The sequence below is a fragment of the Amphiura filiformis genome, chromosome 15, assembly GCF_039555335.1.
Source record: "Amphiura filiformis chromosome 15, Afil_fr2py, whole genome shotgun sequence".
In the NCBI taxonomy this organism is placed as follows: Eukaryota; Metazoa; Echinodermata; class Ophiuroidea; order Amphilepidida; family Amphiuridae; genus Amphiura; species Amphiura filiformis.
Genome location: NC_092642.1, coordinates 42,487,400 through 42,513,642, shown reverse-complemented (window position 1 = coordinate 42,513,642; position 26,243 = coordinate 42,487,400). Strand labels below are relative to the sequence as shown.

Sequence of the window (26,243 nt, the reverse complement as noted above, 5' to 3'; positions counted from 1 at the left end):
AGACTACAAAAAATATTGGCCGGATAGTTTTCACACAATGACGTTAACAAGGCAATGCCCTATAACTCTAACATACACTGTTTGTAGAGGTCACACGTTAATGGTGAGAGCACTGTGTATTTTGTATAGGAAAATGGGCAGTAACTGCAGTATGGAAAGTACGGTTAATAGTCCTACTTTTACACAATTGTTCCAACTACTTTTGACCAGGATTGTCGCTACTGCCCGAGGCATTTATTTGTATGGAATGTCGGTGAAGAATTCCCATCAGGGCCTCAGCTGTAATAAAAGACAGAGATAACGATTAATCGCTATCGCGTCTGACGTCATCTGTCCTTCCGATCCTTGATTGGTTAATAGCGCGTAAAAGGAAGGTCGATTTATCTGGTGCCGGTCGAAGAAAAGGAATAGCAGAAAATGGCGGAAAATTACGTACTTTTACAAGGCAAAAAGCAACTTTTCTAGGCATTGTTGACATGATGCCTTCGGGAAAGAAAGTTTCCTACTATAACTTTTTAGATGGTTTGTATGTTTGATGGTGTAAATTAGCAATAAGGTGCCCGGTTTTACCGCCGCGTTCAGCAACTCATATCATCACGAGACTTGTAAACAAACAGTGCTCGAGTTTGATTGACAGATGACGTCAGACGCGATTTAGTCTTTTTTTTAATCTGAAAAATCTCTGTCATTATACCTTGATATTATTAAAAATGAATAGTGCTGCCCGGAGCATTTATTTGTATGGAATGTCGGTGCAGAGTTCCCATTTGACCTTCAAAAAGAATGTCATTTATTCCCTTCTTGGCAAACACTTGTTGCTGGGGATCCATTTTGGACAGTTCGTTTGCCCACGCCTTTGCTAACTGAAGATGTTCATTATCATGTTGACTGAGACGTTTACAAGCTAGAGACAGAAGTTCCTCACGCGGATCATCATTCTTAGTGGTCTTCCTTTTCATGCTATTCTTTGGTTTATAAATAGGTGTACTTTGCTGGCCCATGCGATTATCCGGACACGTCACTGCAACCTGTGACTCTACGACATCGACCTATAAAAAAAATAGAAAGATTAAATTTAATGATGGTTTTTATTTTTATAGAAGTTTCTTTCGTTATTCTGTCAGTTGGCGAACACAGAGGATGAAAGAAGCCAGCAGGTAAAGCTTTCGAACAACACTGGAAGTTTCGTGACTATTTGGGATCTATAGACCTTTTTCCCTCTATCCCACAATGCACTATTCCAGGGGGGTATGACGTAGTTCATCAACCTCATAGATCGTGTGCATCCGATGGTCTTTGCCATACCTTTGCAATTATTTTGTCTTAATATGGGCATACTGATTCCATATATGCGGATTATCGTAAAGGCCATCGATGTTACTAATTATGCAATTATTGAATACACGAGTGATTTTCATCTCCGAAAAAAAAGTGAAACGGACGCCGACAAAATATCACGGCGTGTCCCGTCATTAGTTTATCACCATTAGGTCTATAAAATGTATACAAAGTTAGGTTTCAATAGCAGGAAACTTTTTTGGGTGATGACACCATGTTCATAAGGCATAAAAATGTTGTTTTTGCCCCCGAAAGGTATTAGTGATCGCGGCGCCATTATCGTGATTATCGGGGATTCCTTTTTTGTGATGAAGGCACCAGCCGAAATGTCCGTATTCCAGAATGTAATGAACTTAACTCTGTACACCCCCGGGGAGATGATGTAGTTTGACACTCATACCCCCTGGAATAGTGCATGATGGGAAAGAGGGAAAAAGGTCTATAGGCAAACATTAGGCCAAGTAAAAATAAAAATATGTTTCTCGTCCGGCTTTTTAAAAATTAGGAAGATGAGGGGCTTTTTATTTTCTATTTTTTATTGGAAAACGACGCTAAATACCTGTATTTGGCACCATATTTGGGGTATTCGACATACAGATTGATATCTGTGAAAAAGGAGGAGGCCCTTTTTATTTTATTGTTTTGAGAGGTAGGACCCTCTAGTGATCACAAAACTCTTCTTAAATGATGTATTATGCATTCACAAAGCCGTAAAATGATTTTCAACTTCTGAAACATCTTTTTGAAGTTATAACTGAAAGTTTACAAAATAAAAAGAAATTTGAAAAATCTTCAAAAAAGGAGGAGGGCGCGGACGAGAAACATGTATTTTTTTACTCGGCCTTACTTGCAAACAGTGCACTAAGTAAGCCAGCTGGATCAGAATCATTTTATATAGGTCCAAACACAACTTTACCCAATTTCTCAAAAGTTAATATCTCAAAATTGAAATGTTTTTTGCAAATTCATAAAGACCATCTTAAAGATAAAGAAAAAGGATTGCTTCGTATCATCACAAAATAATCGATAGATATTGATTATTTACTGGATGTAAGAACATGAATAGAACAAAAATACGTGCAAAACTTTTTCCAAATAACTTTGTGCTGAACAGTTAGTAATTTTACAGATTTTCATATTAGGCTGTTTTGTCAAAACTTGGAATTTATTACGCAATACACTGTAACTTCTATTAGAAACGTCCAATCTTATAATCTAAAATTCCTAAGAAAGCTAACTATACAGGGTGTCCCAGAATGATTTATACCGGAAAAGTTGTTTTCTTTTAGACATGAAGAGCATTAGAAGATTTTTTTTAGATTTTAGAAATTGAACGTTTCTTATAAAAGTTACAGGATATTACGTAAAGGTGAATTCCAAGTTTTGACAAAACTACCTATTTTGAAAACCTGTAAAATAACTAACTGTTCAGCAAAATTCACCTTTGCCGGTATAGATCATTCTGGGACACCCTGTATTTCAGAGATCGATATTTTTGTCCAGAAAAGGCTTCAACGGTAACCCTTGCCTGTTTTTCATTCGAGAAACAAAGTTGCTTCGTACATGACATATGATTTTTTTTTTCAGAAAGGTGCAGAGTCGGTCATCTGAATTAGGCATAAATTCTGGTGTTAAAATACTTAACTCGCCATTATTCACCTGTCAAAATTGCCTAACTCACCCCAAAATCTGCTTTGATTGATCAATGTCTATGGCATTATTACATGCTAAGGGACCGTTCATTATTTCCACCGGAGGGGGGGCCGGGAGAATACATGGGGGGGTCAGATGGTTTTTGTCAGGCAAAAGGGGGGGGTCAGATGGTTTTTTAGTTATTGAAAGGGGGGTCAGATGGTTTTGCATCTCAAACATCCTAGAGCTTCCGGGGGCTTCGCCCCCTGGACCCCCATCTGGAACATTGCCCCATGACCCCTGACCAGTAAATTTGCGCTTTGCATGTCGGCCGACACTTTGGTCCTAGTCCGGACTTATTAAAGTCGGGCCTCACCTGTTTTTCACCTGCCACGGTGTGAATTGACATAAATTTGCACAAAGTAAGTAATTTATTATAACATTTTGAAAAAATGGGTCATTGGGTAAAACATTCCAAAAAATGGAGAAAAATTCTAGATTTTGCCAAATGTCAAATGTACAATACAAATTTGCTGAAATAAGAGAATTTTGACCCATATTTCATAAATATACATGTACACTGCCATTTTCGTAATAGAGAATTGCAAGCTGCTGCACAGTAATGCTGTGGTCAGACTCTTCTTTGTTCTTTTACTATAAAACCCCACCCCACACAGGTGTCATTTCCATACCCTAGTTAAACTACAAAGACTCGCCCAAACCACCATGACAGTAAACTTGGGCAATGTATTCAAATACATTATAGAAAAATAACATCATCATCATCATCATCATTATGACAACAAATTTTGAATCACATTTGAGATCTATTTTGACATTTTTAGATAATCATTTCACATTTTACATGGATCTAATTGGACCTTCTGTGTCCAAGTTTGAGTCGAACCGAGTCTGTTGGTGTCCGAGTCCGGCAAAAAGTGGACTTGAGTCCAATTGATACATCAACATATAGGCGTAGATCCCCCAATATTTTGCCAGGGGATGCTCCATACAATCATCCCCCAATGTTGACGCCTGAATATAGGTTTCTGACCACATATTTGCCCATTTTAGCCCAAAAAGTGCAAATTTCCTCTTTTGCACCATATTTCATCAGTTTAGCTTTAAAATATCAAAAATTTTCGAGCGCTTTGCGCGCATTTGAACCATAAACTTATTTTGCCACCAAAAGGTGCTGGATTCACTATACTTTTTTCCAACCCCACCCCCCCATGTCAAAAAGAAATCTATGCCACTGTACATCACTGATTTATGGTAAGATGTCACTACTTTTTATTCCTTTTATTAAAAGGCATAATTTTTCAGTCTGATATGTGGCAGTGACGTGATGCGTTGAGGCAGCTGATCCATGCGAGCATCTATTGCGCGTCATTGCGCATGTGCATACTTCAGCGCTTAAAGTGTCCACTAGCTACTTGAAGCTGTGCCTATAAATGAATGCACAATGACATGGTACAGATGCGAGAAAGTCAGCATTCAAAGGTCTGTGTGGCACATCCCTGTATTAACCAAAATTACAAAGACCCCACACTTCTGCAGCATGCAGCAATACTTTCTATTTTGGTTGGTGGGGGGGTCATATGATTTTCATGTAGCTCGGAGGGGGGGTCATATGATTTTTATTATCGGAGAAGGGGGGTCATATAGTTTTCGGCAGTGACTTTCTGTCTGCTCCCGGCCCCCCCTCCGGTAGAAATAATGAACGGTCCCTAATAGAGACATGTTTAGGCAAATAGCAAATAGCAGCTTTGGCTAAAAAGCAGGATTGACGTTATGCCGTGTTGTGAATGGTAAGATATGTAAATTACATGTACATGTCCAGGGGTACATGTAGGCCCCTACATGTAAGTTACATATACATGTACATGTAAATTATATGCACATGTACATGTAAATTACATGATAGTTGCGTGATGAGTGGACGCTTCTCCACATGCCGAAGGTAGATTTCACCGCTTCTTAGGGTTTCGCCTGAATGATTTGATTTGTGATCTAATAATTTTGTGACATTGTCCCTTCCACCAAATACTCACCACGTCATCCTCTTCTTCGCGGACTTCGGCTTTTACCTCAATAGTACTTCTGGATGTGGCTGGTGTTTGCAGATGGTCTTGCAAGAAACTCATGGCATCAAAGTACCAAAGGCTTGGTTTGTTGAATTCATCCACGCCTGCGCCAACATCCGACCTCGCTGAATCTTGTGCCTTTTTCAATGCCTTTCTGTAATTCGTTCGAAGAGAATTAATTTTATTCTTTGCATCCTCCTTCGTAGCTTGAGGGTATCTCTCTCTGTATTTAGCAAGTAAGATATCATACGCTGCATTCTTTTGATTTTGGTCACGATATTCCTTGCTGTTAAACTTCCATAGCGCTGGAAGTTCACGATATACTTGAATCCACTCAAAAATAAAATGTCTTTCTTCCTGTTTAGACTGCCAAGCCATTTTGATGCTACCTGTATGATTACTACATGCAGACTGTCAGGTTATTTGTACAGTAGCATTATGCGGCATATACACGATCAATTTGATTGATCAATATCAAAAACCCTGGATACAAGAAGGGATACAATAATCTGCAATATTGTGCACTGTACATGCGAACATCAATAACGATTTTACTGTCCAACCGTCAATAAAATCAAACTAGATTAGATCTCGTCAAACAAATTGAAGAGAAATATTATCCTGCATAGTATTGACCAATCAAATTGATTATGTATGGGCCGTATTAGAAAATGTCAGTCGCCAATCAATATTCATGAGAGTGTGCAGTACAATCGAATCAGCCTCCCGTTTTGGGGAACTTGTTTTTGGCAGATGTGAAATATCTTCTGACTGGGTGTTTTAACGCATAAAGGCTTTGGTTTAATAATAATAATAATAATAACACTAATAATAATAATAACCACTAATAATAATAATAATAATAACACTAATAATAATAATAATAATAATAATAATAATAATAATAATAATAATAATAATAATAATAATAATAATAATAATAATAATAATAATAATATAATAATAATAATAATAATAATAATAATAATAATAATAATTTTTGACAAGTTATTAGAAATTGTTTTTCGTTTTTTATTTTAAGTGTTGACCAAATATTTGGCAACATTTTGAAAACAAAACGTTTTAAAACGTTTTCATGATCCGACATAACCCGACATTTTATGTTATTAAAACGTTTTTACCAAAACCAAAAGCCCAAAATATAAACGTTTAAAACATTTTAAAAACATTGTGTGTTTGCTGGTATATGTCCTGATTTCTAGAAATATCCTCATATCATGATAATCCCTTTAGTAATAAAATTATACGCCACTTGTACGTTAAACACAGATCGATTTACGCTAGGTTCATATTGGTGCGTATTCATGGCGGTACATGACGGTCGCTGAGCTTTATGTGCTTGCGACGATTCAAACTCCGCCTTAATCAGGCTGCGTATGAAAACAAAAAGTACCACATGGGTGCTTTCACATGACCGTTTTTTTATCACTTACGATGGCACTTACAAGAAAAGGGCAAGAAACCCAAGCCTGGAGTGCATGACACCACAGATATGTGTTCCAATATCTGTGATGACACCCTATTATTAGTTATATGCCTTGTCCGAAATTTCGAAAGATCAGTGCATCACTAGGGCCTAGGCGTAAGTTACCGACAATACCACTTTGGACTAAGAAAATACCATGAACCCGACTGTAGAAAATGATTGACAACTATCATGATGCAGTCATGTCTACAGTAGAATTCATCTCGACCTTTGCAGGACTTAACCCCATTAAAAGCTATTAAACCAAGATAACACTCATTGAAACAGCTCAACTGATTAAATCGGATCTTCTCTGGTTGTGCACAAGTGTCTGTTTTCATGTGCGATATCGCAATAAAGCTGGTATTATAGCTTCAGTTGGGTAACCGATTATAAAGGAAACAATGGTATGTGTACCTTTGTTCACGAAATGAGACAATTGCCTGCTTTTTGTAAACCAGCATTCTTGAAAATGAGCAACATAATGATTGTTGACTTAACACGGTTTGGAAATAATTTCTTCATATTTTTGGTGTTATCTGTCGTTTACATATCCTTCCTAAAACACAAAAGTGCGACCCTCTCCAAACACCTAAATTAGCTAAAAATTTAGGACATGTTACAAAACTATATTGTCTAGAATTTTAGAAGAGTACTTTTAATATTGGCCGGTTATTTTTCACACAGCGACGTTAACTAGGCAATGTACTATTACCTATAACATTAACTAAAACACCAAAGTACGAATATTTCCAAACATCTAAATTAGCTAAAAATTTAGGACATGTTAAAAACTATATTTTCTAGAACTTTAGAAGAGTACTTTTAATATTGGCCGGTTATTTTTCACACAGCGACGTTAACTAGTCATATCCCCATACTTTTAACGTAGGGCTATTTGTAGAGGTCACGCGTCAATGGGAAAGAGCACTGTGTATTACATTAGCAGGGTCACGTGACACAAAACTTCGGACGCTCTGACAGGTTGCATATCAATCTTCTGTCACAGTTCAATAACAGAGATTCAAGAGTGAAGCTAAAGCAGCAGGCAGAGTTGGGGGTATGAGGCTATTATTGAGTTAGTTTCCAATATTCTAATAAAGTTTGGTTATTTCTTCATCATGTAGGCTTAATTTACACGAAATTAGGATTAGGGTTAGGGTTAGGGTTATTAGAAGGATAATGGTTAGGTTTGGGTTCGGATTAGCGTATACGAAATCATTTACGTGGAGTATCAACTTAAGATTTTTTTTTTTTTTTTTTTTTTTTTTTTTTTTAAGTTATTAAGCATATATAAAGATTTTTAAAAACGAGTTTGAAGAAAATTTATCTTCGAGTCCCAATTTTTTTCTTGAGAAAAGGCAGTTTTGTGATTTTTCTTCCATAGATGACAATGTTAAAACTATTTTTGTTTTTATCCGTTTGTCAAAATGGAGACTCGGATGGCTTTCAAAATAGAGTACCACGTGCCCACGGACATGATGATTGATATAAAAAGTTTGAAATTGACAACCAAAATCCGAAATATTTTTCATTTTATACCAAGAGATTTTCCAATTCAGAACAAAATATTTGATGTGCATTTTACGAAAAATGTCAATTTTAAGCTGTTGAAATCCAAAACGGAAACAAATTTCGTTCCTTCAGGTTGCAAGAGATACGATGTGCATAGAAATGGTCAAAGAGTGTGCTTTTCTAGCACTTTGGAGAAAATCATATTTTCAAATTAATGCAGATATCCCGTTTTGTCGGTTGCGTAGGTCTATACATTTTTAAACATTGGATATTGATAAACTAATGATTGATGATCGATAATTGATTATCAATAATTGATTATCGATAATTGATTATCTATAATTGATTATCGATAATCGATAATTAATTAGCCATAATTAATTCCACGCACAACCCCCCCCCCATACCCAGAAGGAAATCATCCTTAGCGATTCCCAGTTTTGTCGGTTGCGTAGGCCTATAATTTTTTGTTAAATGATTGATTATCGATTATTGATTATCTATAATCGATAATTGATTATCGATAATCAAAAACCCTCACCCCAGTATCCACAAGGATATCATCCTTAGCCATTTGAACATGAGAGTCGGTTGCTAGGCCTATAAATTGTTCAACATTGAATAATTGTTAAATGATTGATTATCGATTATTGATTATCTATAATCGATAATTGATTATCGATAATCAATACCCCTCACCCCCCAGTATCCACAAGGATATCATCCTTAGCCATTTGAACATGAGAGTCTGTTTCATCATTTGCGTGTTAGGGTTTAGAATTTAACTGAACGTTGATCACTGATTGATCATTGATTATCGGTTATCGACTATCTATAATTATATCTCCTCCCCCACCCACACCAACTCAAACACTACTTAACTATGGCATCTACTAGCGTGGTCGGAAATGGTTCTGCATTATGAAATATTTTTTTTTGGGGGGGGGGAATAAATAAATGGGCTATTACAGAAATTAACGGCACCTACCCTATAGAAGACTTGGGATTCCCAAAATAAAATTTTTTTGATTTACGAGGTCAGATGTGTCAAATTTGTCTTCTATAGGGTATGTACCTTTTATTTCTGGAATAGCCCATTGTGTATAGGAAAACGGACAGTAACTGCAGTATGTTACAATTCCGGAATTTTAAGGATTCCTGACTGACGTACTTGTTATCGCAGGCGATTTCCATCGATACGCATTAAAACACATCGTGGATAAAGACACTGACGTAACCACTCCCCCCCCCTCCTTCCTCAACTTGTACTGTCAAAGTGCCCCTCCAACGACGGACCTGAAATATGTTAGCCTTGGTAGTCCAATTCTATTCACTTCTGAAGATGAAAAAATCGTTACTATTATTTCAATAACAATATAATGGAGGTAATTGCTTAGACCAAGACGAATCAATCAATGTTGGAATCGTTAAATGACTGGTTGCTATTAAGTCATGTATAACAGAGAAATATTGTAATATTTCATCTCATGTTTCTTGGGGTTTCTTTTCTACCCAATATCAGTGGTTTATCGTCTTCAGAAACTTGTTTGCGGATCTCTTCCTTTTGACAAGATACTATTCCATTCTTTGAAAATAATTGTAAGTATTACAGTTGCACTACTTCAACGCAAACATAAAGCTACACTTTAGTGTCTTAATGTCTTACTTTCACTATTACTGTTGATTAACTGTTGATCGTAAATAGCATGTAATGTAGGCCTCTTCCTAATACATTTTGTATAATTTAGTACGTGGAAAAATATTTCTTCCATGTTTAGGCCTCGTAGTACTGTCCATTTTGTCGCGCTCAGCCTCAGTTTCTTGTTTAATCTTAGGAGCCGATTTATTTATTCTTCTTATTTGTTCCAAAGTATTCTTGTTCTTATTTGTTCAATCTTTCGATGGGAGAATGTCGTTTATGTACAGAACTATGTAAACTAGTGCAATTGGTAATGTGTACCAGTGATGTGCCAGCCGGGTGTGCCAGGACTTCTTGTCAGGAAGGGGGCAAAGAAAAAATGACCAGTAGTGAGCTTGAGTTCGGCCACAGAAGCTCACAGATACTTAAATATCTGTGGTTCGGCCCAATTGTACTGGATATCTGCGTGCACAGGGTATGAAAATAATGTCAGTTCATATTATTTGAAGTGAATAAGAAAATTATCCTGGGAAAATTACATATTCTTTAAGGGCATGTATGTATGCATCATGTGTGTTTTATGTGTGTGTGGTTGATATTATCATACGAAGACCCCATATCACATGGGGGAGTAACAGGAAATCGACTAAAATCGTCCAGATTGCTATCATTTGCAACACAGTCATGTAAAATCAAATTTCTGTAAATTCAAAATTGCTTAAAATTATGCTACATTGTAACCGATCACTGCAAATCTTGCTAAATTGTGACCGATCACTTCAAATCGTTCTAAATTTTGATAATTTTGTGGCAAATTTTACAATTGTTTTTTCAACAAAAAAATCGTTACTGTAAATTGCCTAAAATTGTGCTACATTGTAAGCGATCGCTGCAAATCTTGCCGAATTATCACTACAAATAGCTACAAATCGTTAAAATTATGTTTTGGGTTTTTTTTTCCAAATTTTGATCAATCTGCTAAAAATCGCCTAATAAATCGCTATAAAATCTGCTAAGAAACAAGAAATATGTGATAAATTAGCAGAAATTCTGCTAAATATGTGCGATTTACCGTTTTCCCCCCAAGTGACATGGGCCCATACAATAGGCATTCCATGATTTCATACTAGTGAGGGGAAAAGGAACTGTGATCCCACTATCCTAAAAATGAAGTGAATTACGGAAGGCTTAAAATATATTCGAGTTATTTTGATATTATGAACACAAATATGATGTAGGCAGGCCTACTCATCATTAATAGTAGTCACATCCCATGTGCTATTGTAAAACGCGTTTTTTCTTCTTGCAGTTGAACTCAAAGCCCGGGAATCCGATTACAGTATTTATCACAGGCTTCAATCATATCAATTTTAGGTACAAAACACAATGCGGACAAAATCTGACCACTCATCTTAAAAAAAAACTGACATGACATGACAAAAAGTATCAGCATCACCTTAAGTGAACGATCACTGTACACTGGTACAGTAGCACTATGAAGTGACTGATTCTATTCATTACGCTATGGCGTCCGGTAACCATGGTCATACAGATTCCAAAGAAGTAATCGATACAATTATTATCTCGAAATTTGGCATCTTATCAATCAAATTCAAATGTCACGTCAACTGAATCTTTTTCACTGAATAGTGACGATCTGTAGACGTGATAAACGCCGTCTGATTCCAGGGGCACTCTTTGATCTTCAAAGATCTGTAATTAAATCACACGGAATGTCTCAGCTGTTATCGTTTTGGTTAAGAATTTCGATTTCTACTTTGGTGACAAAACATTCGTCAAATCATAGACCCTGGAAGATTCTATGGTCAAATATGAACTAGCACGACGCTCTAACCAAACGAGCGACAGAGACACACTTTTTTACCATTCGTCAAATTATGTCAATTTTCTCCGTGTCTCACGTGATCTATCGACGCCACCTGAATCAGTCATCTGATGATACCGATGGTGTCGGACACAAAACAAAAAATGCAAGTTCCAGTTTTTGATTACATTTTGTACTTTTTATGTCTGATTCCGTTATTTCTTTTTCATTTCGACAGAGACGATGTCACTTGCTTATTTCACATGATTATGGGAAACGCACTCATGTCAAATCTTTGAAACACCTTATAGGACAACGACTGGTATTGAAGACCAAGATGAAACCACTCTATATTGTAACAACTTTAACGTTAGGATTACTAGTGACATTAACAGGTAAGAGGAATCTGGAGACAGACAGACAGACAGACAATCGGACAGACAGAACTTTGGTTTATGTGAGGTATGTCAGCTGAAATCGACAAGATAACGCTGACGATTGGCCAGGGCAAGTGACCTGGTGATGGAGGTAGCCAGATAGCGAGTCGGGCATTTTACAGGACAGACAAGTATAGGCCTACCCGACAATCGGGCGTAACCCTTATCGGAACCGACTGTATCGTTTCTTTTATAAAACTGTAATAATTAATCATAGACGTAAACATGAACTGTATTTGAAAAAGACATGCCAGTTGCAGATACATAATGGCCCAATAACGTTCGACCCTGAAGACTGCAACAACATCGTCATATAGTATATACATGTAAGTTTTTGTCTCTTTGTTCTTATGTAGGTATTGACGCATCGAGAGCACAGAAGGCCCTGTTTCGTCATCTTTTTCAAGACTATAATCCCCGCATTCGACCTGTTGAGAATGACACGGAGACGCTTTTAGTTGAGTTCGGCTTGTCAATGTCACAACTCATTGATGTCGTAAGTTAATATCAGTGAATATTGACCTTTTCGGTAAAATATCATAATTCATTGCTGTTAGACCTGACACACCGACATCGCCCGGTTAATAATTACATTATACAGCCAGAGACACTGAAATGAATACCCGGGATCGATACACGTAAATGTGCTATGCACGATTGATTTTCAGACGATAAATCTTTGGATACCGGGGTAGAAAATGATAAATATCTCCCGTAAATGATTTCGTATAAAGAAACCAGATCTGGTTCCTTGCACTTGAACATATGTTCAACGGATATGATAGTCGTTAGCTTGCGTCTTGAGAAAGAAGCGTGCGTCTTGAACTCATAAACTGACAAACATATTCTGATTTTCTGATGTGAGCACTCACTCACATGGCGTATACATGTTCACCCCCACACAGAGGTCACACACAGCGTAGTGTGAGCTGTACTCATATGGCGTATACAAGCTCACTTACACACTAGAGAAGTCAATTACCGAGGTATTGACAGTCACTGACAGTAGCCTTAGTCGGGATGTCCCTCGGCTCATTATGTGTCTTAAAGGTCGGAACAAAATGGCCATGCGTGGCTGTGGATTCAACCTACAATGGCGATTTCTGCCATGAAGATATTGGGGCGATGACACTGTGCCTGAGATGTTGTCATTTGACGTCACGCCGACTTGCATTGCACAGTAGCGATGTCCGGGAGCGATGTTCGTTAAACGATGTGCGCATCTGAGACGAAAATACCTAGGTATTAGGTATTTTCGTCTCAGGTGCGCATCGGCGTGACGTCAAATGACGACATATCAGGTCTAAACGTAATGGATTATGGGATTTACTAAAAGATCAATTCCGGGAATCGGGCGGGAATCTTGGGATTGGATTTGGTAGGACCAAATATGCGGCTGGGATATTTCAAAACCATTCCTCTAGAATATATCAAATTTGACAAAAAAGATATTAAACAATACTAATTTTTGATTATTCCTGTGTAAAATTACGGTAAATATGTCCAGTTCTTGAAAATGATCGCAAATTTTGCGGGGACAAAACCAAGAAATAATCTGCACTTTTTCCAGACTTTTGGAGAAAATTGTGAAGAACACCCCATCTCTAAACTTGGTTGATTGTGCGGCAGAAATACACACTTCGGGTGTTCTGTAAAGGTGTTCAATGCATGGGCAATGTCTGTGTAATTTCCCAGCCCGTTTCAATCACATTTAATTTAACCTGGTTATTGTAATTATTGGCTATTAATTTTTGTTTTTCTTGTACACTGTTTTTCAGGATGAAAAGAATCAAATTATTACAACATGTGTCTGGCTGAAACAGGTAATGATTTTGCTGATACTTTGAGAGTACGGTATGACTTTGACATTCATATAGATTAGTTTCAGAAGACTGAACAGGTCTATCGTCAATGTGTCATTAGGCCTACAGAAAATATTGATATGAAAATGTACTATAGGTAGACAGAACTGAATATTTGAATGATTTATTATGTTATTAATGAGAGTTCTCTGATGGTCTAAGATTTTTTTAAATCATGCAAGACAAAAGACCCCGCAAAAACACTTGGAGCATGGAGGAAGTCTCAAAGCGAATTATACCAAAATGTTTATCAAAATATTAAAACAACAACGGCTTGGCAAGTCGGTTTGTTAAAAAGATTTGATGTGTACATGAAATGTATTCTTTCCCTCGAGTAGGCAAAGGAAGAAAAACTCATCCTTGAACAGGATTTGAACCTGGGACCTCTTACTACAATCCCGGTCATAATTGTTCCAACACTTTAACATTGGAACTCACTTCCCCAGTCTATCAAATCTTGTAGTTCAGTACCATCTTTCAAATCCAACTCTAAAAAAATCCTCATCAGCACATTATGTACAACACTGATTAGCCTACACCTGCAGTTGTTTTTGGGGTTTTTTTTCCTCTTCTCATTTGTCAGGATCTATTTCATAAAATTAATTCAGTATATATGTTCCACATCAGATCGGACCCGTTTGTCTGTCTGTTTGTATTGTTCCAGTCTTTAGTTATTATTATTATTGTTATTTTGTTATATTAAAATTATGCTATTTTATCAATTTTGTCAGCTCGCTTGGCCTTGTAGGCAGATTATCACTTTTGCATTTAATTGTTTTTTGCTCTGCAGAACTATACACCATTTACCATGTTAATTTATCATTGCATTAAATATCTTGGTGTAGATTTAATTTACAAAATATTACATTAAATAGTTACCTGCTATGTAAGTTATAACTTAGCTCATTATATAGACTCGTTGCAAGTGCACGTGCAATCATGTGCTTATGCTTTCACCCGGGCTAAATACATTTTTGTTATTAATGTACCGTAATACCGTAGAAACCCGTCTATAAGGAATAGAAGCGACTGTGATGATAGCATATTTCACGCTAGCGCCCTCCACAATATTATATCATTATGGAATTTGAGCAAATCATTTACCGACACAAGCAGGTATACAATGTATTATTTTATCTTTATTTCGCATCTCACGAGCATAGCTCACTTGGCAAGGCATAAGACTTTGGTTCTTTAGATCAGAAGATGGTGAGTTCGAGCCTCATCACGGTCACACAAACTTTTATAAACAAAATATTGTTCAAACTATATTTTCTTGCATTTTCTAAAGACTCCTTTCGTGATCATTTTTTTTTCATATTTAGTTTAATTTATTCTATTGTTTTTCTTTTATTGTTTCTTTTCTTTGTCTTTTTTCTTGTTTAATTTTATTTTTTCTTTATTTTTCTTTGATTCATATAATATTGGCAGGATAAGGAGAGGAGGGAACTAAAGACCCATTCAGTGATTTGCTCATCCGGACGATCGTAAAAATCATCAAAATTCACCTTTGTCATTGTCATAGATGTGGTAACATAGCCTGCTAGTGGTTCAGCAGAAAACCGTGTGACACATAATATACATTTGGCTACATTTTATTATACGATAAATACGAATTTATTAAACATGGTAACAAATATTCTCTAGCAGATCGGTTATACGATGGAACTGGTAGGCATAGGCCTATTATAAATTCGGGATATTAAATATCTTCCTGACGAGACAGATCTGCGCATGTGGTCAAAGACGATTCCTTAATAGCCACAGACCGTCCGCTGGAATTAGTTGAACATGAACCATTCGCTATGGCTGTTGGTCAGACCTCTCATCTCTCCACATCGATTGTGACCTATAATCCCCGACATTGCCCTTATGAACTCACATCCTCCTGTTTTATTCCAATACGCTGGCGAAGTTACGTAATAATCGGATTAACTACCATAGCAATAGGTGAAAACAATTTTTGAATATACCGCGTTATACACTGATACGTTCAGACGGTACCTCTTCATTGAACCATATCATGCTGCACCTGTAAGATCTTTGAAAAGACCAGTATTGTATTCAATCTATGATTGCAGACATAAGCTGTGTTCACACATGCACTTATTACCGGTAATATTTTATCTAGGCTTATGTCTGATCGAATTAAATATTTCCGCTAATCCCTTAGCGCGTCCACATTTGTCGGCAATAGCGCTATACGCTGTCGAAGTTACGTAATAATCGGATTAACTACCATAGCAATAGGAGAATCATGATGATTGCTTGCACCTGTAAGATAAGTATCTTTGAAAAGACCAGTATTGTATTCAATCTATATGTTCAAAATTGTTTTCACCTATTGCTATGGTAATTAATCCGATAAATTGCGTAACTTCGCCAGCGTATGTCCGACGTGTTATGTCCGATAAGCCTATTACCGGTCATAAATCCTCCTTTCTACATGAGCATCATCAGAAAATTTAACCCGATTTTAAATTTTTTCGCTGAAAATTCACTTTCAATAAACGCCCCTCTTTAGAAAAAATTACAGACAATGCGGTAGGTATGTCATGTAAGAAAAATGCAAATTACAAAGTTCCAAAATTCAGACCAATTTTGTATTTACGTAGGTTCTATTATTATTATTATTATTATTATTATTATTTATATTATTATTATTATAATTATTATTATTATTATTGTTATTATTATTATTATTATTATTTTAGTTTGACAAAGTAGTCCTATTTTACAGTAGACTTTTACAGCTCTATATCGCATTTTATACATGTAGGCCCTACATGGTGGACATCTTTGAAAAAATGACAAAAATAAAAAAAATAACAGACTCCCATCATCATGCTATTTTTTTTTTCTTGGGGGGGGTCCCAAATTTACAAAAAGTCGGCTTCAAGAAAATTGCGACCTCCCTATTTCGTCAGCAAATATTTTATGACCCCCACCGTTTGCACCCCCCCCCAACAGGCATCAGTCTTTTGGAATAAAATAAACACACTATCTGAAGTCATGTTGTGTTGTGACTCCCTACATTTTGGTCATCAAAAATATTTTATGACACCCCTTATTTTTCTTTCCGTATATTTGGGACCCCCTAATCATCTTATAAAATCCAATTACATGCCTTTCTGTTATCATGCTTATGGCTTAATAAATGTCATCTCCATCTACTTCCATGACCATACGGCCCCCCCACACACTGAGCCCTCTGGAGTGTTTACATTTGCTACCCCCCCTGGAAACTCGTGTAGGTCATCCCTATAAGGATGGTCAATTGCTCCTGCTCTGAACTTTTTACCCGATCATGGAGGGTGCGATGGAGAGTTTTCAGTGCCTTTATCTTAGCATGTATCTGCTCACCCGACCGTATGGGGAATCCCCCTTGTCATGTAATAGCGTGGCTATCTCTTCCCAAAGCTTTTTTTTTTATCCCAGAAATACTTTCCGTGTCTCTCCAAATTTTGAGGATAGCCAATGTTCCCTTGTCATTCCAATATTGTATTTATATTAATATTTGCAGCTGCAGCCATGATGACATCACGCAGTAAATTACGCTGCTCAGTGGCGTAGATTTCTTTTTGACATTGGGGGGATGGAGTTGGAAAAAAAATTCAAGTATAGTCAATCCAGCACCTTTTGGCGACAGAATAAGTTTTTGGTTCAATTGTGCGCGAAGCGCGTGATAAATTTTGTATTTTGAAGCTAAACTGATGAAATAATGGTGTAAAAGTAGAATAAATGCGCGCGAAGCGCGCGAAAATTTGCACTTTGGGGGCAAAGAATGGGCAAATAATGAGGTTAATTTTGGTCAGAAACCCATTATCAGGTGTCAACATTGGCGGGGGGGGTGATTGTATGGACCATCCCCCTGGCAAAATATTGGGGGATTTATCCTCCCCCCATCCCCCGGGATCTACGCCTATGACTCTGCTTCAAATTTTGCGCGAGTGATGTACTCACAGTTATATCCGACAGCCCAATAGTGCTGCATGTCCACACGTAATTACTATTACCGGACGTAACGTTTCGATCGGTCTTAACAGCTCTTAACCCTGGTCATCTTCAGCCTTAAGTTTTCGGATTTAAAGCACATTACGTCGGATATAGTAAATTTTTTTTTTATATCCGACGCTCATTCACACTGCCACTTATACCCGATACTATTACCGACGTAATTTAAGTCCGACTGTGTGAACAAATTGTCGGATTTAAAGCACATTACATCGGATATAGTAAATTTTTTTTATATCCGACGCTCATTCACACTGCCACTTATATCCGATACTATTACCGACGTAATTTAAGACCGGTAATAAGTGATTTAAGTCCGACTGTGTGAACACGACTATACACAGTACATGTGATGAGTGTAACTTGCTTGTAGCGCAGCGCGATATATTCAAAATTGTTTTCACCTATTGCTATGGTAATTAATCCGATTAATTACGCAACTTCACCAGCGTATAATGGCCGAATAAATTCTGACCATCACTTGGCTTGTTGGATTCGTCTATACTACAATTCGCTGTCGAAGTGACGTAATAATAGCAATAACTACCATCAAGCAGATTGCACTAATCACCCGCGTATGTCACCAAACATAGATTGAATACCACTCTTTTCATAAATACTAATCTTACATGGCGAGTGATTAGCATTTCTTTGACAACAGTGGTTTAATGCATAGGTGCCACGTGAACGATGAAGTGCAGGGCTATATATTCGAAATTGTATTCATCAATTGCTATGGTAGTTAATCCGATTAATTACGTCACATCGACAGCGAATAGCCTATAGTATGGGTTCAAGTGGAACAAAAAATAGTGTATGTCCATTGCTAGCTATGGTAATTAATCATGTTAGTGTCAGGAGGGTGAAAGTGCATAGGAACAATGCCGGAAACTACGTCACGCTATTGTTCGACCTAGGCTACATATTTTTAACGCATGCGTGTTCGTCAATACAGCTTTAGACTCCTCCACCTTCGCAACACGGTACGTGGAGTGACTGGAATCACACTGACGGCGGAGGAGAATACTAGCTGGTCAAACAGTTTAATTCTATCAAGCATATGATACCTAAACAATCATCGTCATTTGATCTATTTACTACAGAATATACTCAAAATATAATTTTAAAATAGTAAACCTGTTAACTTATATATTTGTGTACTAAAATATAAGGACACGTGAATAAAATCATGTCGAAGACAAAATGGCCGCTAATCCGCCTATTGTGAGACCTAGGATACATATTTCGAAAGAGGGCAGCAGACTAGGATGCCTATCCCTTTGTCTATTATTCCTGTTAGTGTTTACATCACTACTTCGGTGAAGACAAGAGAAGTGTGCCTTCTCTACCAACGCCTGTGATATAACAGGTGCAAGCGAAACAAAATTGAATGACCAGAATAGTTTCCTTTGTCAGATGAATTGATTGAAGTTTTTGAAGACACTCTATTCTTGATGGGACAATAGATTCAAATATGGAATAATTATTATTCCTCATCTATTTTTTTTTTATTGAAAAAACTGCAATTGTGGCAACAGAACAATATTTATTTTGATTTCATTTCAAGTAGAAACAAAATCGTGCTTAAGCCAAAAACGCACCCTACCTACCATTCCTCAAGAATTGGGATGGCATAAAGGTGCAACATAGGTTTTTATTGCAAAGACGAGGACAGACAAGTAGTTACAACACATTTGTCTAACCGTGGGTTTCGCTATTATTAAGAATAAATGCTTTTACTAGTTTCTATAAAACCACAAAATTACTAAAAAAACTATTAAAAAACTAAAAAACAAAAACAAAAACAAACAAAAACACCTAAAATTAAAAGTAGAAAGGTAGATTTGAAGAAAGATAAAAAGAACATGTCAAAAGTTAAAATTAAACGAGAATGAAAAAACGGAACCGGTGCCCGGACCATGCTCTCTTCAGCATGTCTTCAGTTCCAAAGTCTGACGCTCTATCAATTGAGCTATACGATCCTGATATACGAAACAGTCGTTATTATGTCAATACAATTGATTGGTGTTACAACATACTTAGATGGAATGCATAGCCACCCAGTGCCAGTATATATTTGCTCAAACTCCAAATACAACAAGCAACCAATTTTATTGAGGGCGTTTCTTAGGTATATCCTTGTAGACGGGGTTTTACGGTATAGTACTGTAATGCCATGCCTGAACTGTTTTATATTATAATGGGATTTTACAACCCCTTTACACCTACTGTGTAGGTTTGGTTGTTATTTTCACCATCATTACTCATTGATTTATAATTGAAAGCTTAGCTCTTTTGATAATAAGTTTAATATACCTAACCCACAAGGCATATATCTTGCTATTGTATTTATTATTATTCTAAAATTTTGTTTATCATAATTATTTAATACTAACTTTTGTAAAGGGTGCCACAACAACACGCTCTGCGTTCAGTGGCATCCTCATCATTTTCACCATATTATACGATGTTTGTAAAAGCTTTTTTATATTGTAATTATTTAATGGATGGAATTTGATGAAATAAAACTGAACTGAACTGAACTGGGTACCTCAAATATGCCCCCATTCCCCCTGATCAATGTTGTTGGTTGTTTTTTTGGTCATGAACCCCTAGATTGGTGGGGCAGGGGGAGGGTTGTAGTAGTAGGAAATGGTTCAGACTTCACGTCAAATAAAGCGAAATTTTAATATGTCAAGTATATCAGAAATACGGTCTCAAACAGTCCTATACTTTGACACAAGTGTTCGAACGACTATGTCCGGGATTGTATAGATCTCGAGCACAAAGTAACTGTTAATCACCACATCAGAGTGTTTATTTTTCTAAAACATTTAAGAATTTACAGTGCATACGAATTTGTCAGCACTTTATTTAGTATCTTTTAATTAATCTAAAGACTTCACAAAAGTGACTCAGTCGGTAGAAATACGTATTTAAATTCGGAACTATAATGAAATCTCAAAGATAAAGACAATTTATCGCGTCTGACGTCACCTGTCAATCAAACTCGAGCACGGTTTGTTTACAAGTGTCGTGATGATGACTTGCTGAACGCGGATTTATAACCGGGCGCCGTGTTGTTAATTTTGCACCTTTCGACATGCAAACCATCTCAAAAGTTCGGTCCTTATAGTAGGAAACTTTCATAACCGAAGGCACCATGTCCACAATGCCTAGAAAAGCTGCTTTTTGCCTTGTAAAAGTACGGAATTTTTCGCCATTTGCTGCTATTCCTTTTCTCCGATCAGCACCAGATAGATCGATCTTCCTTTTACGCGCTGATTAACCTGTTTTAACCAATCAAGGATCGTAATTGACAGTGACATCAGACGCGATAAATTGCATTTATCTTTGTCTTTAATTATATTAATCGTAACACAATATTTTATCATAAAAAAGGTGGTATGTAGCCCTACGCGCATGCGCATTCGCAATTAATTTTTGATACCGCATTCGCACAATTTCGTTCAATGTTAACAACCCAGCAGTATTTTTTGGCAACTTTAGAGAACCACTGGACCTATTCTGAAGTGCTAACATCATTCACAGGTCATTTCAAAAAAATTTGAACAAAAATTACAGTTTGTTATCCTTAATATGTAAACGATTAACTAGTGTCAACCTCTTCATATATCACATATTATAGATGCATTGGTTTTCCATGCATTTATAATATGTGCTACATGAAGAGGTAAATATTGCTTAATGGTTTGCATATTAAAAATAACAAACTGTAATTTGTTCGTAATTTCTTCCAATTTTTTTTTTTTTTTTTGTGAATGATCCTTATTTATTTTATTTTTTTGCTTTTTCAAAATCGGATTTTTCCGATTTTTGTGACCTTTGACCTCAAAAATCGTAACGAATCCGATTAAATCGGAACGGTTGGCACCCAGGAAACACAAAACGTTTTCTACGTCATTCGCAAAAGGTTATAAAAGGTTGTCAGAAAACGTTTAAATGTCGGGTTATATAAAGGGTATATTAAGAGTATAAAACGTTTTCATGACCTTAAAAACATTTTTGATTATCTACTGCTCAGCAAACAAAAATGTTTTACAGAAAACGTTTAAATGTCGGGTTATACAAAGGGTATAAAACGTTTTAATAACATTCCAAAAACATTCTTGAAAACTTTATACAAAACATTCTAAACATAATGTTATTTTGGGGTTGAAAAAATATTTTGCGAAAAATGTTTGCCCAAAATATTTGCAATAACGTTTTAAAAACGTTTTCATGACCTTTATGAAAATATAACCCGACATTTAAGTTATCATGACCTTTATATAACCCGACATTTTAATGTTATTAAAACGTTTTTACCTAAACCAAAAGCCAAAATATAACTTATTTAAAACGATTTTAAAACGTTTTTGTGTTTGCTGGGCAGGCATGTTACTAATGTAGTTCTAAAGCTTTAGACGTACGTTTTTGTATCGTCTGCGCTCCTTTTAGGGAAGTCTTTATTAGCACGGTTTTTTTTCCACTTTTACAGGCGTGGACAGATTCTCGACTGACATGGGATCCTAGTGAATTTGCAAACATAAACGTTCTTCAAGTGCCTTCGGAAAAGCTCTGGATTCCTGATATTGTACTCTTCAACAAGTAGGTGTTTTTCGATATTTAGGTAGACCTACTAGGTTCATTTATGGAATAGCAGGTTGCATACTATTTGACATACGAGACATACTTATACCTAATGTTTGCCACTCCTGTTATACACCTCTGATTATTTTGAGAATAAAGCGCAGCTTGTCACTGGAGCGGTGTAACGTAATTTCCGTAAACCTAGCCCGATTTCAGCTCTTACCTATAGGTACAGGTATAGATGGGAACAGCCAATAGTCCATGGAAGAAGTAAGACTCTTACTTCCATGATTATCAAAGAGTCATTGGTTCAATTAAAAAGGTTAAAGTTAAGGGTTAGGGCATTGTAGGTTATATTACAGTTAGAGATACTATATGTTAGGGTTAAGATTACCATAGGGTTAGTGTTAGGAATATACAGGTTAGGGTTATAGGCTTAGAGTTGTGGACCTTAGGTTTTGGGTTATAGGGCTATGGTTACAGTACCGTAAAGATTCGCCTAATGGCGCACTTGGGCTCCTTAGTGCCTTGGCGTAAATTTCATGCGCAAATAGGGAGCTCCTTCTCTGGTTCCGTACCCTTTTTGCTGATGGAAATTTTACGGGAGAGCACTTTTAAGTTGTGCCTAAAATTCCACTTATGTCAAGTGAGCCCATAGCGCCATTAGGCGAATCTTCACGGTATGCAGGCTTTAGGGTATTTAAGGGTAAGAATTAACTAAGTCGATGGGTTTTAAGATTGACGACCCCTCTGACTAGCAATCTTATAACCAGGTACTTATAGTAGATAGGCCTATGCATAATAAATAGGCAAGGATATATTACAGTCCAAAATCTTATTGTTTCTCATTGTTTTATTATTTTGTTCTTTGCAGCGCTGATGGCAGATATGAAGTAACGTTAAGAACAAACGTCTTATTGTACCCAATGGGCTATCTTTATTGGCTACCTCCCGCAATTTTCAAAAGTTCCTGTGACATTGACGTAAGGTATTTCCCATTAGACCAACAAGTGTGTGACATGAAGTTCGGCTCTTGGACATACAACGGCGGCATGGTCGAACTAATACCAATGGCTCCAAGAGTAGATTTGGAAGATTACTGGGAATCTGGTGAATGGGATATCGTCGATAGTCCCACGACGAAAAATATCATCAAGTATCCATCTCGCAATGAGATATACTCTGACATAACTGTAAATCTTGTGATTCGAAGGAAACCTCTGTTTTATATAGTATACCTTATATTACCGTGTATACTCATTTCATGCCTTACTATTTTGGTATTTTATCTCCCGTCGGATTCACAAGAACGAATCACCCTATGTATCTCCATACTTTTGGCGCTTATAGTGTTTCTACTCTTGCTCGCTGATATCATTCCCACATCCTCGGTTCTTGTTCCTCTCATCGGACGATATCTATTATTTACCATGAGTTTAGTATCATTGTCAATTATAATGTGCGTCATAATTTTAAACATTCATTTTCGGAAACCTACCACTCATATAATGTCACCATTTATGAGAAAGTTGTTTCTAGAAACACTTCCGCCGATTTTTTACATGACACGCCCTACCAGACGATTATCGGAACAAACTCGTTCCAAGGAATCGCAATCATCTTCCTCGTCATCAAGCTTCGAGATGAATGACCTGCAACTAGGAAGCACATCAAGTAGTGGATGTTCTGTTAATCAACAAAATCATCACCATGAAAATGTCAAATCTGTGAAGTTTTCCGAGATTATCGGGCATGTTGACAGTGGAAATGAATCGGCCTGTTCCGATCATGTTAACAAACCGAACAACAAGAAGAAAGGGTACCAGAAGGAATTTAAACAAACTGTTTCAATCATGAGAAGTATCGCCAATTATATGAAAGCAGAAGAGAAATATGATACCGTAAGTTTGCAGTGTTACACTACACTACATACCGTAAAGATTCGCCTAATGGCGCCCATGAGCTCCCTTGGCATAACTGGAATTTTAGGAACATACTTAAAATCCCACCAACAAATAAGGACCCTTAATTCTCGTTGGGAATGTTTTCAGAGAAAAGGGCTCTCTATTTGTTCGTGAAATTTACTCCAAAGCGAATGAGCCTAAGTGCGCCATATAGGCATGTCTTTACGGTAAGCATTTGTGTCGTTTGTGCCTTCTTTATCATGTTTATTTACGAGATATTTGTAGACCACCAAGCGTAATTAAGGGGCTATAGGAATGCGTCAACCATACACAAGACTAAACACTAAAAAAGATCATACTAAAAGATCGGAGAGGTGTTGCAAGTGATTTGCAACAAGATAAAAGCAATTCAAAATTTTACCCCTGGACTCCTGTATAGTGTCCCTTTAAAATGAGCATTTTGTACATGCAGTGGATTCGAACTCGGCACCATCCAATTGACCAAAAACACGTCTCGGATCTGTTAGTGTATTATATTATCCTGTGTATGGTTTCTTTACTAAGAGGTGTGCAGGCGCCATTGTTCTAATGGAAGGCGTCTTTTCACATTACGTTTTGTTACCTGGAGAGATCATTGATCATGTCTCACCTCCTTTTTCAACCAAATCGACGGTAATAACTCTTGTAGTTCTTGTAGTGAGTGATCAACATTTAACCACATATTGCCTCCCGCAAAACTCACTTCCTGGGAACTAAATACCACACAAGGTCATTTTTATGTAACTCATTGACCTATTTGTGTTATATACTGCCTCTAGCTATAATGACATCCTTGTGATCTGGTCATTCATTTACAGATACGAACCTCGGGAGGGAATTCAATTTTTGATCAATTCTCTCATAGTGAAACGTAATGACGACGATTTTGTCATCCAGAGCCCATACTGCGCTTTATTCCGTACAGTAGGGCATACACGTATAGAGGGACATACTACGGGCTGTATGCATTGTAATGTATACAAAAATTAGGGTTCGGAACAGTAACCTCCGGTCGTGCACTGTCTTACCAATGATCAAGTCAGTGCTGACTTCCATCGCTCCATGGCTCCATATTCTTCAATAACAAACCTTGTATTATGTACTTTAATAAAAAAAATAGGAACTGCAGTAAACTTCCCGCAAACATCATTATAATTATTTTTTTACATTTTTTTCTTGCTCCCCTCTACAGGTTGTTGATGAATGGAAATACGTTGCCATGGTTCTAGATCGCATCTGTCTATGGGTATTTCTTATCTTCGTCATTTGTGGTACCTGTGGTATTATTATGTCAAGCCCGTCCATCTTCATGCCAAAGGTGACTCAGGAAAGTGCTTGAGTCGAGTACCTTGATTTGTCTATTTCACCTTGGCCATGTTGGCAGAAAAAAGTGAGGCCCACCGGATGCAGAACACTAGGATCCACAACATGCTCATCTATCAGGGCACATTTCTTTAACCCCAATACAGTTGCACATTCATTGAATGACCTTTGGAAATTTGGGTACACAAACTCATACTCTGCAACTTGAGGTCAAATTGTGCTCTCTGATTGTTTAGTTGAGGTTATTGAACTATGGCATTGGGATGAGGCCATTGTGGTCCATAGTGGAAGCAGATGTCATCGTAGTGGTTTCGAACGTAACGAGACTTTTAACAGATTAAAAAGTGCACTGGTCTCGCAAACCAGAGGTCGGCGGTTCGAATCCCGCTTCAACCAAATTTTCTTTGCTCTCCTTCTTCATTTCATATTATAAGCTGATCAGTTTCTCTGTACATATTGTTTACTAAAGGTATTTAAAAGTCGCATCTTCACTGATCACTTTAATATACTTCCCGGGTTGTAGCATCCTTGTAGTTTAGTGTGTATGGT

At 37.0% G+C, this 26,243-nt stretch overlaps 2 protein-coding genes across 2 annotated transcripts; one reads left to right on the top strand and one right to left on the bottom strand.

The window, feature by feature from the left end:
• Positions 1 to 677: 677 nt before the first annotated feature.
• On the bottom strand, positions 678 to 5,471 carry LOC140171666 (uncharacterized). Its single transcript, XM_072194961.1, has 2 exons — positions 5,025 to 5,471; positions 678 to 1,049 (listed from the first exon to the last, which is right to left on the bottom strand). The coding sequence occupies exons 1-2, from the start codon at positions 5,433 to 5,435 to the stop codon at positions 705 to 707; spliced, it is 756 nt and encodes a 251-aa protein (XP_072051062.1). The 5' UTR covers positions 5,436 to 5,471; the 3' UTR covers positions 678 to 704.
• Positions 5,472 to 9,563: 4,092 nt separating this feature from the next.
• On the top strand, positions 9,564 to 25,744 carry LOC140171665 (neuronal acetylcholine receptor subunit alpha-3-like). The gene is made up of 7 exons (XM_072194960.1): positions 9,564 to 9,657; positions 11,761 to 11,917; positions 12,316 to 12,455; positions 13,738 to 13,782; positions 22,337 to 22,446; positions 23,303 to 24,329; positions 25,564 to 25,744. Exons 2-7 carry the CDS (start codon positions 11,860 to 11,862, stop codon positions 25,708 to 25,710), a joined length of 1,527 nt encoding a protein of 508 aa, XP_072051061.1. The 5' UTR covers positions 9,564 to 9,657; positions 11,761 to 11,859; the 3' UTR covers positions 25,711 to 25,744.
• Positions 25,745 to 26,243: the final 499 nt, after the last annotated feature.

Bases quoted from the DNA above. Each gene is read 5' to 3' on its own strand.
- LOC140171666 (XM_072194961.1), bottom strand. From the start codon at position 5,435: ATGGCTTGGCAGTCTAAACAGGAAGAAAGACATTTTATTTTTGAGTGG. The intron at 1,050-5,024 runs GTGAGTATTTGG...TTTTTTTTATAG, and splicing joins GCGAAGAAGAGGATGACGTG to GTCGATGTCGTAGAGTCACA.
- LOC140171665 (XM_072194960.1), top strand. From the start codon at position 11,860: ATGAAACCACTCTATATTGTAACAACTTTAACGTTAGGATTACTAGTG. The intron at 11,918-12,315 runs GTAAGAGGAATC...GTTCTTATGTAG, and splicing joins ATTACTAGTGACATTAACAG to GTATTGACGCATCGAGAGCA. The intron at 13,783-22,336 runs GTAATGATTTTG...CCACTTTTACAG, and splicing joins CATGTGTCTGGCTGAAACAG to GCGTGGACAGATTCTCGACT.